This window comes from Haliotis asinina, chromosome 2 (assembly GCF_037392515.1).
Source record: "Haliotis asinina isolate JCU_RB_2024 chromosome 2, JCU_Hal_asi_v2, whole genome shotgun sequence".
Classification (NCBI taxonomy): Eukaryota; Metazoa; Mollusca; class Gastropoda; order Lepetellida; family Haliotidae; genus Haliotis; species Haliotis asinina.
In genome coordinates this window covers 20,785,771-20,803,460 of record NC_090281.1, presented here as the reverse complement: position 1 = coordinate 20,803,460, position 17,690 = coordinate 20,785,771, and the positions used below count along the sequence as shown (strand labels likewise).

The following is a 17,690-nucleotide window of genomic DNA, read 5'->3' as shown; positions in this document are numbered from 1 at the left end:
GGTTTCGTGTGGCTGTTAGTTTGTTGTTTCTATTAATCGATATTTTATGAAGGCAACTGGATGTACTTCTGCAACGGGACGGTAGTTCGAAAAACTGGTCGCAAGTTTGTAGTGGTTTTGTAGTTATTCAAGATTTACAACGATTACCAAGTAAACGTAAACCCCGTGTGATTTTCCTGATGGCGCTGATCCTGCGACTATGATAATCGATGCCTGATAATCAACTAGCATTGTCGATATTGATAGAGACAATTTCACTTGACTGTAGTTATGTACTTAGTGAGGTGAAATGGAGTTTAACGTCGTACGTAAGAATATTTCGCTCATTTGACGATGTGCATGCGTGCTTATGTGCGGCTACTTATGGACTGCCTTATAATAGCTCAGCGTTAAGCTGGTTTGTCTAGTGCTAGCTCACTGAGATATCATGCCATAGTTAAACATGAATACCCCACTCAGACACGTCATACTGTCTCCGAGCCGACCGATCCTTGTGAATGCCGAGCGCCAGGTAGAGACCAAGTGAGTGAGTTTAGTTTTACGCCGCACTCAGCAATATTCCAGCTATATGGGGGTGGTCTGGACAAGACAATCCAGTGATCAAAATATGAGCATCGATCTGCGCAATTGGGAACCGATGACATGTGTCAACCAAGTCGGCGAACCTGACCACCCGATCCCGTTAGTCGCCTCTTACGACAAGCATAGTCGCCTTTTAAGGCAAGCATGGGTTGCTGAAGGTCTATTCTACCCTCCGACCTTCACGGGTCCATAGGGACCAAGACGTACCACATTTTAACGTATTTGGTATGCCAGTGCCGGGGATTCATGTATGTGCTAAGGCTTGGTATTTACAGGAAGATAGATAAGCAATCCTGTTCTTTTGTTATCGAGACTGGCGTGAAGAAATACACAATACAGACAAATACGATGTTTATTAAGACAGCATTTTCAACATATACCGCATAGTCCACCAAAAGAAATTCTGTTTGAAATGATAATTTCTTCCTTGGAAAGCAAAACGTAAATGACGTGATCAGTAAAACATGCAAATAAAATGACCATTTCCCTCAGTTGGTAGAGACAGCGACATCCCCGAGACTAGGCTCTCCTCGGTACGGCGTACCAGCAGCAAGCCGTCACGGATTGGCACAAGGACCTGGAACTAATCCAGGACGATTTATCGGGGCTGACGTGAAAACGAATAAACATTACAGAAATAATTACGCTGTTTATTAGGACAGCGGTTTCAACATATAACAAACTTACACTTCTCCAAAAGAAATTCTGTATGAAATAATAATTTCTTCCTTAGAATATATACGTAAAGGGCTTAATCAATAGAAGATAAAATTACAAGAGATGACCCTTTTCCCCAACTGGTACAAACAGTGGCATCCCTCATACTAGGGTCTCCTCTGCACGGCGTACCAGCAGCAAGCCGTCACGGATGGGCACGAGGACCTGCAATGGATGGTGAAAAGGTTACATCTTGACAACGTCAGTGGGAAAACATCGAGAGCAATCTCGTCTACACATTTCAGTTTCACTCACCAACTTACAAACTGGAGTATAACAGGCTCAGACTTACGTACACTGTCCCCCCAATTGACCACTGTACTTCACTCACCAGAAATGGTCATAACGCATTATACCCTCAAAAGGAACGATCGCACTTCGGCGTGATGAATAACGTTTGTCTGTCTGGTGTTTTTGTCTTATTGCTTAACATTACATTTTGCCTTATATTCCAGCAATATGTCAGCTTTCCATGACTTATTGGACCAGCCGCGACTGTCATCGAGATCCGTAACATTAGCCTAATGTGACAAACATCGGTTGGTGAAGTGTATTCCTGATCAGGATCTCCGTGGGTATGTATCAACCCTATCTGGTAAGTTCAGCAGCTCTTATTCTTAAAAAATAAGAGATCTTCTCCGTAGAACTAGTGAATGTTATTTGGGAGTAGGTTCTTGAGAGGCATGTAGAAGTTAGTATTCAACTTCTTAATTGTTTACACATCGTTTCTGGGTTATTTCATGCCCCTTCAGCACGTACCCTTCTGACCCGTGGATCCTTCTCCACTAGTCTGTTCAGGGCGTCAGTTGGACTACCTTCAGTCAAGTAGGATGTCCCTCCACGAAAAGCGTTGTCAAAGGCGATTGTGCCATTCGCAGCCAGCAAACCTTGATCCATGATGACCTGAGCAAAACCCATACCTATGAATACATTGGCGGTTATGGTGTGTATATCAAGCATTCAATCAATGGGTTATATCAGTATGTTTAGATACATATCGCCAGACTTCAGTTACGTCACCAAGGACATTCTCTCATCGTTAGTGTCATTTAACGCCTCAACTTGTGACTCACGTTGTAGTAGTCAACGTAGGAATCTTTGTTTGCGTCCACAAAAATGAAATCAAACTTTTGTCCCTCATCTGCCAGACTAAGCATCGTGTCCTTGGCATGACCTGCAATTGTAACATCATCGACGTTGATGACTCGTTCATAAAACTTCAAACATTCTGAACCTGTTAATGTTCAAAGCTAATCGTATGGGTGTTAAATTTTACAATGAAACCACATTCAGCGCACATTCCTTTACAGACATCTCAGCTAAAATATCCTCCTCCAAACATCAGACCACCAGCATAAGCTCCATCCAAACCTGAGACATATCACAGTGTATACAAATTCTGATGATGATCGTCTTCCTTTTTCAAAAGCACTGGAGGAAATCACGTACAAACATGCACTGACGCCGCAAAGAATGGAAAACCACAAACCTATTCTGATGTCGATCTTCTGTCCATGAGGAGTCTCGTCGAACTTTTTACGGTTGATTTGCTCCAGGTACTGCTCCGTGTCGCATGTGATCACCACGCCCTCTGGTGGAATAGCTTCCGCCATGGCCAAGGCGCTGTACCCGGTAAACATGCCAACGTCCAGGATACGCTTAGCCTGTTGCATGCTTACCAGAAATTTGAGCAATTCGCCTGGGAAGAGAAAAAATTGAGAATGACTGAAACACCTGCAAAGACAGGAAAACAGACGCCAGTGATCGCACATCCAAACACAAGGTGGTGTAGCGGGTGGGGTGTCACTTGCTACCTCATGATGACGGGTGTCACCTGTGACTAAAATTTACCCTAAAATCTCCCTGACATATTGCTAATAAAGGTGTAATGCCATATATGCATGACGAGACCGCGTCGCCTGTGATAATTTTCATTACACCAATAGAGACGAAGGATAATTGTTTGACCCATCATACTGTCACAGTTTACCTTCTCACCAAATTTCCTTAGGGAAAAACAACCTAAACAAAAACAAATGTCCCTAGAGAAACACTCGCTAGCCCGTACCATAGCCTTCTTTCCACGTCATCGTAATGAACCAAATCACAGTCTAGTGCTAATATTTTGCTCGTGTGAAAACACAACAAAACTTTGCTCTCAAATATACATGAAACAAATTAGGCGAGTTGAATGAAAGTTCTCAATATTTGCCAACACCAATTTGAGGAATAGACAAAGCGCAAAAGAGATGCGTGACGACTGTATCAGAAGCAGCCACAATGTTTTTGGAAAGCAAATGTTGGTTTTATTATGGATTCTCTGACTGAACTTGGATCAATGCACGCGACAGAGTGAGTCAGTTTAGTTTTACGCTGCACTCAGCAATATTCCAGCTATATGGGGGCGGTCTGTAAATAATCGATCTTGGACAAGACAATCCAGTGATCAACAACATAAGCACCGATCTGCGCATTTGGGAACCGATGACATGTGTCAACAACCAAGTCAGCAAGCCTGACCACCCGATCACGTTAGCCGCCTCTTACGACAAGCACAGTCGCCTTTTATGGCAAGCATGGGTTGCTGACGGTTGCGCACGACGGACATAAGACATATTTCTAAAATATAGGCTACAATTTTGAACAGGCTTCAATACTGGCTATAGTGAGTGAGTATGGTTTTACACCATCTTTTTTAATATTCCAGCAATATCATGGCATGGAACACCAGAAATGGGCTTCACAGATTGTGCCCATGTGGGGTGTGACGAGCAAACGCTTAAACCTCGAGGCTACCCCACCAGCACTGATATTGGCTACAATGCTTTGGGAGAATGCAGAGTATTTGATGCAATGTTCATGACAATGAGTCTTACCTTCCACCTTCCCTGTCATCATCCCGGGTGCCAACCTCCCGCATAGTCCCTGTTTCTCAGGCTCTGTCCAGTCCTTCTGCTGTGTAAAAATTCTGATCTCTCGCAATGTATCGCTTTCAACGGAACAGTGCTTGTCAATGTACAGCTCGCGTCTTTCGGCTATTCCGATTGCCTCCCCCAGCTCCTTTGTTATAGTTTCATCGATGTTCTTCTCCTTTGCCAGGTCATATACTTCACGCATCTTCCGATATACAGGATCTCTTCTTTGAGGACCACCCTTCGGAGGGGAACCCTTCTCAGACATCATGAGTCTACACATAAAAGATAAAATCAAAACAGTATATGTGGTGCAATACATAATGTCAGTGCAAATTAACACACAGTCTGGACTATCCTCAGGGACAGTGCCTGTTGCGTATAAAGGGAAAACCTACCTAAAAGTAACTGACCATTGGCCATGACACCTGATGTTCCCGAATAAGGAAACCATAACCTGTTCTACTAACAGTTTCCGCCCTTGAAATATTTTACCAAAAATGGGAGGCCTGTCAATAAACCAGATGAATTCAGTTCTGTCACGAACTGCCATGTTAACTTAAAAGGGCTTCAGACATATGGAGCAACTGCTGGATACAAACATGAATTTAGTAATGGGAAATTACTTGAAGCCGTCCTAGAACATCAGCGAGTGAGTGAGTGAGTGAGTGAGAGTTTAGTTTCACGTCGCATTCAGCAATATTACAGCCATATGGCGCCAATCTGTTAATAATAGAGGACCAGCTTATCCAGTGAAGGACAGCATATGCACCGATTGACGCAACTGGGTTACGATGACATTTGCCAATCAAATCAGCGACCCTGACTACCTGATCCCGCTTGTCGCCTTTAGATGACCTAAAGATATTTACAAAAACCATGACAATTAAATACTATAACATCAATCTTGACAATAAAATACTATAACACTGATCTGGACAATCAAATACTAGAACATTAATCTTGACAATTAAATACTATAACATTAATTTAAATTTTCAAGGTTTACAAAGTGAATATCGTATTCATTTATATTATATAAGTTTCTTTCGTTTATTATTTTGGGTTGGTCAAAGTTATAGATGTATGTGCAACTAACTATAATAAACGAAATGATACACGATAAAATATATTTCCATATATTTGTGAATGGTATATAAGTGTGAGATATATGCAAGAAAGCACAGAAAATATCAAAAATATACTATGAAATATACTTATGTAGCCTTTGTTTTTATTTTGTAGCAACATCCCTTTTAAGTTTGAAATGGACTGGTCCATATGCCCCTTCGTCTAACGAGCAAAAGTCGCTCAACCCTGACTATGCCTGGGTGGTCTAATTGCTACGGTTTACCTGTTTAAAAATTAGACGAAACATGAACGGGTTGATGCCCCACCTACACCGACAATCAGTGTGTGTCTGTATGAACAGTGTTCCGGTTTGGACAGCTTGAATGTCACAGTGCTGTAAATAATTGTGCAGGTACTATGTGACTTAACGCGATTGAAAATGTAAAAATATAAGATTGTAGAACATATTTAAAATTGATAAATACTCGAAGAAAAGTATTATACAAAATTGACCTGATAGTAAGTGAGTGAGTGAGTGAGTTACAATTTAACGTCACATCGGCAATATTTCAGCCATATCGTGACGGGAACGAAACATTAAAATGGAATATATGAGTATTATAAAACCTGTCGACGAAGGACAGTAAAACAACTAGAACATCACAGAAAAGAATGTAAAACTAGTAGCTATGCCTAAAACAATTTATCTATAGAGGACAATACAATATAAAACTGGTCTCTAGATTGCTAACAACTGAAGGTAGATCACCATACTAGGGACCATGGCGACTTACAGTACCTTTGCTACCTGCATGGACCCTAGCTGGATTTACATCATCCCCTCAGCCGTCAGCAAATTGGGAAATCTAGCCATACAATAAAAAAAACCCACTTATACTACGATTAAAAGCCTGGAAATTTAGAATTTACTTTGAATGTTTGTGGACTTACGTACCCTCTCAGGAGGACAATAGTTTTACAGTACTTCAACCCCCTTTGAGGATACAGCCACTAACAATTCTATTTACTAATCTAAACTACCAATTATTAAAATACATATATCTACAGAATCACAGTGCTCAAATTTCAACCATGAGATCAATTTCCTTTAAAAAAACAATGATTAAATGAGAACTAACAGTTGTAAAAAGATCCTTGATAGTTTTGACATTGAAATACTTATCCGTTGTGATGGAGAATATGCTTGACCGTAACTCTCTCATCACAAGGGATACAAAACGGAGGATCCTCATCTTTTAACAGATACTTATGGGTATATCTTATATGACCAATACGACATCGTCGTAGGATTACTTCTTCAAATCTGGACTGACAACCCAAGTGGGTATAACCAATGTAGGGTTTTATTTCATGTACTTTATTGAAACCTACTTGGGTGTCCCACTTCTTCTGCATCAGATCACGGATGTAAGTTCTAATGTTAGCTCTGTGATCAAAGTATGGAATAAGAAGTGGTGTCACAGATTTGTTGAGTGCTGCATTGGCAGCAAAATCGGCTATCATGTTACCAGAAATGCCTACGTGGCTTGGTAACCAACAAAAGACGATGTCGTACTGGCCAGTAGCAAGATCATTATACAGTTCAATAATGTCTATTAAAAGTGGATGTTTATAAGAAATATTTTTAATAGCCTCAAGGCAAGAAAGAGAGTCGGAATAGATTATATATTGTTTATGTTTAGGATGTCTTTGAATATATTTAAGAGCTGTTAGTATGGCGTTAGCTTCAGCTGTAAAAATGGAGCTGTTGTCTGGTAATCTAGAAGATATTGTTCTGGATCCAATGACAGTGGCACAAGCCACTGCGCCACCGTCCTTGGACCCATCTGTGAATAAGGATATATATGTGCTATATTTATGTTTTTATTGATTATATTCTTGTTTGTATTGCAATTCATTAGTTTCTGAATTTTTAAATGTAGTTAATGTTAGGTCAACTTGTGGCCGAACCAACTGCCAAGGAGGAGAAGAAAGAAGACGGGAAGGAGCTATATTTTCCAGCTCAATACTAGAAGCAGCAAGAAATGGCTTAATTCTGAGCCCAAGAGGCGGAACAAGGGAAGACTTTTTGTTATACAAATCCTCATAAAGAGGATTAAAAACACAATTAAATGCAGGATGAGACTCATTAGAAGCTAATTTTGTAATGTACTGTAAAGATAGTTTTATACGGTGATGGTTGAGAGAAGGCTCATCAGCCTCGACGTATAGACTGTCGATAGGAGAAGTTCTAATAGAACCGAGACAAAGTCTTAGGCCTTGGTGGTGCACAGGATCAAGTAGTTTTAGGTTGCTTTGACAAGCTCCACCATAAAGATGACAAGAATTTTTATGGATGATCAACTTCTTTATTGCAGGGTAGCGACGTTTCGGTATAGATTCTTATACCGTTTTCAAGCGTGTGGGGAATGGCAGGGGGAGTACAATATATATACAGCAGAGATGAGCATGTGATGACAATACAACAATAACAGGATTAACAATAACTATTTGAGGTAACAATACATTAGAGAAGTGTTGAGGTAAGCTGATTAAGGACTGAAGCCAGCGGGTGAGTTGACAGAAGCCAGAGTGAGATGAGTGGATTAATTGGTGGAAGCCAGGGTGAGTTGAGTGGATAAATTGAGACTGGGGGCCAGAGTGGGTTGATTAATTAGTGTTAATGATGCAGTTGAATGCCGGAGAGACAAAGACGCCTTGATCCCTGTTGATTGTTGGGTTGTGTCTGCGGATTTGTACTGCTTCAGCAAGTTTGCGTTGTTTGAAGTCATGTTTGTTGCTAGCAAGTGTTGTGACAGTGTCCCAGTTGATTTTGTGGTCAGGAAATTTGGTGATGTGTTCCGAAATGGCTGATTTTGTGTCACCTTTGTTTGTGGAGGTTTTGTGTTCTTTGATGCGTATGTTGAGTGGTCTGGATGTTTCCCCAATGTAGTTGCTGCCGCAGCTGCAGCTGATGTTGTAGATGACGCCTTTAGGGTGTTGTTGTTGTGTACTGTGTTTCCTACCGTTGGCCTTAATGATTGTTTTGATGGGTGTTCCTGTTGTAAAGTAGGTGTCAATGCCTGCTTGTTGCTTGAGTAGGCGACTGATGTGGTGTGATGTTTTGCCGGTGTATGGTAGTGAGATGCGTATGGGAGCGGGATCAGGCTTGGTAGTAGTGGGTTTGGGAGGTGGGTTGACAGTGGAGTTAATGACACGGTTAACAAGTTGGGGAGGGTAGTTGTTTAGTTGAGTGAAGACATGCTTGAGATGGTTTAGTTCTGGTTGAGGAGAGACAGAGGATAGGTTTAGGGCACGGCGGGTGAGGGTAGAGATGATGCCCGTTTTTGTTCGGAGTGAGTGGTTTGAGTCAAAGTGGAGGTATTGGTCAGTGTGAGTGGGTTTACGATAGACAGAGGTTTGGATGGTGTTGTCAGTAGTGCGGGTGACGAGAACGTCAAGGAAGGGGAGTTGTGAGTTGCTTGGTCTTTGTCTCTCCGGCATTCAACTGCATCATTAACACTAATTAATCAACCCACTCTGGCCCCCAGTCTCAATTTATCCACTCAACTCACCCTGGCTTCCACCAATTAATCCACTCATCTCACTCTGGCTTCTGTCAACTCACCCGCTGGCTTCAGTCCTTAATCAGCTTACCTCAACACTTCTCTAATGTATTGTTACCTCAAATAGTTATTGTTAATCCTGTTATTGTTGTATTGTCATCACATGCTCATCTCTGCTGTATATATATTGTACTCCCCCTGCCATTCCCCACACGCTTGAAAACGGTATAAGAATCTATACCGAAACGTCGCTACCCTGCAATAAAGAAGTTGATCATCCATAAAAATTCTTGTCATCTTTATCTCAGCAACTTCTAGAATGCCTCTCAAACAGTTTAAGCTCCACCATATACGATGGAGCCGTAATCAAGTTTCGATCGCACGAGTGATCTATATAAGTGAAGAAGGGTAGTTTGATCCCCTCCCCATTTTGAATTAGAAACAACCTTTAATAAATCGAGAGCCTTCAAGCATTTCGCTTTTAGGGATCTAATATGCGGCAATAAGGTCAAATGTGAATCAAAAATAAGTCCCAAGAACTTAGCCTCCTTGACAACTTTGATAGGAGTGCCACTTAGTAATAGTTCTGGGTCTTTATGCGGTTTATATTTACGGCAGAAGTGTACACAATTGGTTTTTGATTTAGAAAATTTGAAACCATTTTCAAGACACCATTTATCTATTTTGTTTAAACACAGCTGCAGTTGCCGTTCAATAGTATGCATATTTTTTCCACAAGAAATATTAAAATCATCCACAAATAACGATCCATCAATTGAATCGTTTAAAACTTTAGATAAACTGTTGATCTTGATGCTAAAAAGAGTGACAGACAAAATACTGCCTTGTGGAACACCCTGATTCTGATTGTAATGATCAGACAGGGTAGAACCTACACGGACCTGGAATTGTCTGTCATTTAAAAAGTTGGCTATGAGTTCAGGCAAACGATCTCTCAAACCGAAGTCATGTAAATCCCTCAAAATGCCATATTTCCATGTTGTATCATATGCCTTCTCAAGGTCAAAAAAGACAGATACAGCGTGTTGTTTATTGATCAGTGCGTTTTTAACAAATGATTCTCAACGCACTAAGTGATCGACTGTACTTCTGTTTTGACGGAAACCACACTGTATATCTGTTATGAGGTTATTTGTTTCCAAGTACCAAACAAGTCGATTATTTATCATGCGTTCCATGGTTTTGCAAACACAGCTAGTTAATGAAATCGGACGATAATTGGATGGATCCGTATGATCACGTCCAGGTTTAGGTATTGGTACTACTATGGCATCACGCCATGAAGAAGGAAATTTCCCGGTAGTCCAAATATCATCAAAAATTGATAAGAGCGTCTCTAAACAGGATTCTGGTAAGTGCTTCAGGAGTTGATAATGTATGTTATCAGCTCCTGTAGCAGTGTCATGAGCTTGATCAAGAGCAGTATGGAGTTCATGAATAGAAAAAGTTTCATTATAATCTTCCCCATTATCAGAATTGAAATTAATAGTTTTTTTTCTTCCTGTTTTAGATATTGCTGGAATTTTGGTACATAATTTGAAGAGGAAGAGTGTTTAGCAAGGGTTTCACCCAGTTTATTAGCAATATCGGATTTATCAGTAAGCAATTGATCTCCATGTTTAAGATGATGGATAGTAGATTTAGTACCTTTATCTTTTTATTTTCTGAACCATGTTCCACACCTTGGATATGGGTGTCCGAGAATTTATTTTAGATACATAATTTTGCCAAGATTGGCGTTTGTTCTGTTTAAAAGTACGCCGTGCTTTAGCATTTAAAATTTTAAATTTATTTAAATTATGCACCATGGGATGGCGACGGAAATAATGTTCTGCTTTTGTCCTTGCCTTCCTAGCTTGTTTGCAGTCATCGTTGAACCATGGATTTCGAATATGTGGAACTGCAGAGGAATTTGGTATACATTCATCAGCTATGGAGTTCAATTCATCAGAAAAGCACTTAATAGCATCAGGAACGTCACCTGATAGTAAGCTTTTTAGGGGTTATATGTGGTCTTGGATAATAATAATAATAATTATTATTGGATTATTAATTATTACTAATAATTGGACAATCGTAAGAATTTGTTGTCAGGTATTTAACTTGGGACCACAACACCTTCACATAACGAAGAGTGCATCGACTAATGACTAGTCTTTATTCGGTGCATTTAATGAGTCATAATATTATAAACATTAGCCATATTTAAAGCTTGTACAATTAATACATATGAGTGAGTGAGTGAGTTGAGTTTTACGCTGCACTCAGCAATATTCCAGCTATATGGTGGCAGTCTATAAATAATCGAGTCTGGACCAGATAATCCAGTGATCAACAACATGGGCATCGATCTGTGCATTTGGGAACCGATGACATGTGTCAACCAAGTCAGCGAGCCAGACCACCCGATTAATGCATATGAAAATAATCATGTGAATTACTGATTACATAAACATTACTGACAATATAGCTTACAGTAAACAATTGCACGGAAATGAGGACATTTCATATTATTCTAGAAAATAATACACCTGATGCAGCAGCTGAGAAATATAAGAGAATAATGATGTAACTCTGCATAGGACGCGTACTACGTGTGTTTTCAATTGCTAAAATAATCTTAGACTATGTTTCGTAAAGCTGATGGGTAGGGGTTAGTTGGGTGTTGGGGAGAGGGTGATTGGTCCCGTAAGTTAGACAATGCTTCCTATTTTAACAAGTTCTTAAGCTCGTGATTCTTGGTTCGGTTATGTTCTAGATCTATGAGCCATGCAGGTAAAACAAGTAACATTCTAGCTTATATAAAGGCAGCTATCAACTTTTTATATGTATTATTTATCAATCACGTACAGAAATCATGACTAGAAATTATTGTAGAGGTTAAAAACATCGTCGACTCATTGAACTCGTTTATAGTCCGCAGATTGTTTACATAGCGCTGCAGCGCTGAATTTAACTTGATACTGTTCAAACTGTATGAAAAAAAGAAGAAAAAAACAACATTACTTGCGTTAACAGAAACAATATTGAATTCTGAATGATTAATGGGTGTCTTGGCTGCCCGCATTAATTCAATGTATGACGAAAATATGACGAAAATAGGATACACAAACCCACGTGCCTGACAAGACGAAACCGAAATTATTGCAAACTAATATAAATTCACCTAAGGTAGCACACTTTATGACCCTATCAAAATGCTCATCTATATAATCAATATTTACCGACTACTTACAAATATTCTTGCCCCTTGTATCCCCATCAAGACTAGGCAGACTGTGCTCTTGTCGACCTCAATCTCCCAGTCCCAGATAAAAACTACCAACCACTTAAAATCCGGACCACTATCAATGGGGCCGAAAACAATTCCCGGATCAGTATACCGGTAAAAACCAAATTAAATATTATTCTTAGAAATTACTGCCCTAAAGAATGCACATAAGAAAATGCCATTTTACAGCATGATCCTTGATCAGGTATTTTCCGGTGAACATTAGCATTAGCAGTAACTGCAGTTGTGGAATCACTGACGGCCTATTGTCTGGAACTAGGCGACCTAAACAACATGCCCCTCCAAACCGACCAGTTTGTTTTCACACCCATCAAAAGGTGGAACTTACGGGACCAAACTGATCAAGATTATTTCGCAATCAAGGCGAGCGCATATCGACACAGACGGATTATGGACTTGGGACGGACCATTAGAAAATCTGAAAACCCACACTGCATGCTTTGATACTCTATTACAATCAAACAAGAACTACCGGGGATATTTTCAAATAACTGCACGTGATGGGCATCCACCCTCCTTAATGTAGCACTGTTTAGATTGAAGAAATTAACCGTAATCGTGATGAACGAGGCTGATCATTGTTTTCACCATCGCTAGCATCTGGCTCAAGCAAATAAGGTATAGGGACACCAAGTGAAAGTGATTTTGACAGAATCGCCCATAAAGACAATTTGTAACTTGGAAACTAGGCAAAGCAGGAGACAAAACTAAATGGTAATAGATTGTGCAAACATATATCTTTCATTTTTCACAACAGCTGTCGCGATTTTAGGTTTGTATAAACCTGTACACGAAATATTTTACCCCTGAAATGTAATTGAATTCTACATCGGCCCTTATATCTACATCTCATATTACGTCATGGAGATGCGCCGCTCTGATTGCTTGAAATTTCGTTCGCGGCTGAGAATTGTGCACACTTGTCAAAAGGGTCGATTTAAGGTAATTAATTAAAGATCGAAATGAGTAGTGTTAATGCTAATTATCTTACAACTTGGAACATGGAGATCAGCTCTAGCTGAGACTGCGTTTAGTATGCTCGTTATTGAGTAAAATATACAAACTGTGGTATTTAGTTCTATTATATAAGCTCAGAATTGTTATTAAAGTCTGAGGACAATATGACGTATTTTAGAACTATGAAAGTATGGTAATTTTGGCACTGTTCTAAGCAACTGTGATACGCTTCCATATTTCACCCAGGTAACATGGTTGCATGACATTTATGACCATATCACAACCTGATATTCATCCTTTGGACAAACAGTGGCAGATGCACTTACAGAGGAATCAAGTACGTGGAATATTCATGAATGCGCGGCTGACATTAAATAGAGCACAGGTATTATAAATGTGTTGGTAGCCTGAAGGCAGTATTTCACATCACATGTTGTCTGAAAAATATATTACATGCACTTCTCTCAATAATGCGATCAGATCTGAGAGAAGCTACCACATAGCCTATTTATTTTAAAGAAAATATGTATTTAGCTGGCAATATTAAATAAAACGTTCGAATGATTTCAGGCAAACCGACTCTCTACCGGTCGAAATCGGTCTGATATACGCCTCTTTGAAAAGATGTCATCCCTTGCCGATCAGCTCGAGTGACACTGCTTCAAAGAAACCTACCTCAGTCCGTATTTCGTTCGAGAAAAGCATACTACTTATATTATCCACACATTATCCTATTCAATGAGGCGGTTGCATAGACATATGTGCAGTGGATTCATGAATAGCGAAAAAGGGGCGTTAGATAGTGAGCAGACTTTGTGCATAGATACGCTGAGTGTGGATTTCACCCATGTATAGGAGTGCAGAAACAAACAGGCCGCAGTGACATATCACGTGACGATCTAGAGAACATCTTTGAAGAGACGATATATGACATGTTTTGTAAAGCGAAGCTCGCTACCCGCCTATGATATAATCACATTCTATAACAACAGAAAATTTGTTGTATCTCACAATACATATCTAAAGCAATGGTTTCTCAACTGACCTTCTCACTGTCCTACATTTAGCCGGTTTGATCACAACAAAACGTGACTGCCATCAACGAGCAAACACCGTGACACGTTACGTGCATGTGTGACATTCTCCCAATATGGTCGCCATAATTAGCAGATTTAAGTCAGATTAGGACTCACAGATACTGATCATTGGCTAATGTACGCTTGGCAGGACATACTCACGGTTTGAAGGTTGGGGCGATAGTCCGTGAGAAGATAAAGATGAGGGGTGGTACAAGGTCAGCTATCTAGCTGAGGCGAACAGGTTGGTATCGGAGAGCAAACACCAATCCCAGTTCACAACAACCCTGTTATGTTATCCATTCTATATGTCTCGTAGACTCGTAAAATACTTGGCCTAGATTTTCGAAGCTCTCTTAGTTAGTCGTAAGTGCTATACATTAACATTAACTTACGACTATCTTAGCGCTAAGAGAGAATCGAAACTCAAGACACAATCCTCGAAGTGAGGAAACATCATATGACTTCCCCCATATGAACTATCTTTCAAAGAATAGGGATGATATCGTCTGTTTTCTTTCACTGAAGTTAAATATACTATTTATTTTAACTCAATATGCCCTTGTGTTCAGTGTTATCTCTCGTACGGAGTCTATGAAAGCCGAGTTCATTTAGTTGGCTTGAATGAGCAGACTGACGACATCCGACTGACACATTCCTTCCTTCCTTCCTTCCTTCATTGTGATTCACATAGATATACTTACTTTGATCGAGTCGATAGCTGCAACAAACTCACCGATATCTACTCATCTAACGTCACCACAATATATTTCGTCGATTACAACCTGGTTCGTCCAATGTTTACACCCTGAGTGTACATTGATAGGCTAACCACGCATGAGTGATTCTCCATGGGCCAGTGTAAGCCGTGGAGTCACTGACCTGTAAAATGTGAAGATGCCTACTAATGAGATTAGGTATTACAGCCTGATAGCGATGAAAATGTTGATATCGTGTGCGTGTATATATTTTATCCGTCTGTCTGTCTCTCTCTCCCTCTCTCCCCTCTCTCTCTCTCTCTCTCTCTCTCTCTCTCTGTGTGTGTGTGTGTGTGTGTGTGTGTGTGTGTGTGATCCAGTATGATAGAGATCTCAAAACATGCAAAACACACATGATGTTTTTGAGTGTTGCATTAAAATGCAGCCACATTTTTGACTCGATATCATGCCAGTCATAAGATGCATGTAACAAACGTCATAAACACAGATGCACATGGGTATAAAAGACCACAATTTCCGAAGTGTTAATGACCATTTAAGTAAAATGCAACCGTGATTGACCATGTCACGTTTGATACCGGAACAATGAGGAAGAGCACTGCATTACTGATTATCCTGGATTAATGTTACCAATAAGTTCCTCTTGAGTTTACAGCTCCCAGTTCAGGACATGTATAATATGACTGGACTTGATGTTAAAATGTCCTGTGAGTGGATCCAATCTCTTGATGAACAACAGTGGTTGAGAGATCTATGAAATGATCGTGGTCAGTCAAATGGAAATAGACTTGATTCCTAGATCCCATCGCAGTATTCTGGCTAAGTTCTCTCCCCTTAGAGATAGAATGTGGAAGATTCACTCGATCGAAAACACCTCTTGAACATCGCCTCTGTAAGCTGTGCCAACATCAGGCAGTGGAAGATGAGATTCATTTTTTGCTTGGCTGCCCATTATATGAGGATCTACGGTATAATTTTCTCAGAGATATGAATTTGCTAAATTCTGTTTTTCCTCTGTTGCCCGTCGCCCAGCAAGCCGTTTGTATTCTACAACAAACGGATATGGTAAAACCCCTGGCAGCAGTGATTTACTGTATGTATCGGATGAGATTGTGTAACTCCTAGGGCGACATGTGCGAATGCATGCTTGTATACTTGTACGTACGTGTGTGAAAGGGTAATACGGTTATCGAGAAACCTGTGTGCAAAATATATTTTATCTGTTTTTGTCAAGCGTGCAACTGTTTTATGTGTCTCGTAGGCCGAAAGGCCGGATGCTATTAATAATTGTTTTTATTGTCACAATGTACCGATATATATAGCATGTGACACTTTAACAAACTATTTCTCTTAAAAGCTGGATGGGTGTCTCGGGAAGTGGCTTAAACATTCAACTGCTATCATTCCTCAATCAGACTCCGCCAAGGCTTGCAGCAGACTGGAAGTACCCGTGACCGCCAACGTCCTTGGCAACCACGTGTCATCACGCCCAGACAAGATCGACACATTGCGTTGTCCCACTTACGGAACAAAACCCAGACTTGCAACACGTACTTCTTTGACAATACAGGGGTGACGTGCAAACATTAGCGAACAAACCGTACTGTAACCAACCACCCCACTTCCTGCTTACCTACACCAAGAACATGTTTAGTGTTAAAGATTTCAACCGATTTATCCATGCAGTGATACAGGCTTATCCTTACTATCAAACAACATACTATCATTAACTCTCCAGGTATATTTGGATATTGTATGAACAAAGACTTCACAGCAAAGAGGGCCTTACTGTCTTTACTAGTGTATGAGTACACTTTGTCCACGATAATCTAGTAGCAAACAGAACATCATGATACTATGCTGACGTCTTAACTGGAATAGTGTTAAAAACACTTCAAATATGAACGATGAAAACCACCCTTACGAAATACTAGCACCTCCGACTTATCCATATTTACGTCTGTACCCCAAGAGCTACAATACTTATGTAATATATCAATCTTCGTCGACTATAACAGTGTCATCAACTAAATTATCATCTGCATACAACAATAACAATAAATCCATATAATCTGAACCATTAAAGGTACCCCTAAGACTTGACGTTCGTAACAGACCTTGAAAATCCGTTATGAACACCGCAAAATGAAATGGACTTAGACTACGACCTTGCCGGACACCATTCGCTGATGATTCGAAGTAATCACAAATCGAAGAATGCCTGAAGCCCAAATCTTACGCGTCACCACTCCAATATGTGTATCATACTTATATCTGCCAAGTTGTTTTGAAAGATAATGAATGGTTTTCAAGTTGTGCTCCAGAAACGAATGAATGAGTGAGTTAAAATTTATCGTCACATCGGCAATATTTCGGGTATACCGTGGCGAGAACAATTAATTTTGTACATAATTAATGGTAAATTGTTAAAAAAAACTGTCAACAAAGGACAGTAGAATAACTAGATCATCACAGATTCTAATTTTAAAACAGTAATTACATATATAGCAGTTTAACTATAGATGGCAATACAATATACAAAAAGGATATACATTGCCAAATGAATGTTCCGCATACGAAGCCCACCACTCTCGTTTGAGAAAGTCCGGAAAGATGGAAACCGTCTGTTTCATATATCTACCAGGATTTGTTGAAAGATATTGAACGGACAAGTCCGAATCCTCTCCTTAGAAACCAAGAAAAATTAAATTGACAAAAATCTCCAAATGGCAAAAGGCACCACTTTAAATAGCTTATATTTGATACATCTACCAAGA

General features: G+C 39.9%; 1 protein-coding gene across 6 annotated transcripts; it reads right to left on the bottom strand.

The window, feature by feature from the left end:
• Positions 1-920: 920 nt before the first annotated feature.
• LOC137273378 (O-methyltransferase MdmC-like) lies at positions 921-15,037 on the bottom strand. 6 transcript variants are annotated; one of them, XM_067806000.1, is made up of 6 exons: positions 14,931-15,037; positions 4,176-4,486; positions 2,789-2,998; positions 2,373-2,473; positions 2,059-2,202; positions 921-1,464 (listed from the first exon to the last, which is right to left on the bottom strand). In XM_067806000.1, exons 1-6 carry the CDS (start codon positions 14,942-14,944, stop codon positions 1,402-1,404), a joined length of 843 nt encoding a protein of 280 aa, XP_067662101.1. In that variant the 5' UTR covers positions 14,945-15,037; the 3' UTR covers positions 921-1,401. The 6 variants fall into 6 exon arrangements, with proteins under 6 accessions (XP_067662101.1, XP_067662102.1, XP_067662106.1 ...); XM_067806001.1 differs by having other exon boundaries at positions 14,899-14,987; XM_067806005.1 differs by lacking the exon at positions 14,931-15,037 and adding an exon at positions 14,357-14,670.
• Positions 15,038-17,690: the final 2,653 nt, after the last annotated feature.

Bases quoted from the DNA above. Each gene is read 5' to 3' on its own strand.
- LOC137273378 (XM_067806000.1), bottom strand. The intron at 2,999-4,175 runs GTAAGACTCATT...TTCTCTTCCCAG, and splicing joins GATGACAGGGAAGGTGGAAG to GCGAATTGCTCAAATTTCTG. The intron at 1,465-2,058 runs GTACGTGCTGAA...CATCCATTGCAG, and splicing joins AGGATCCACGGGTCAGAAGG to GTCCTCGTGCCCATCCGTGA.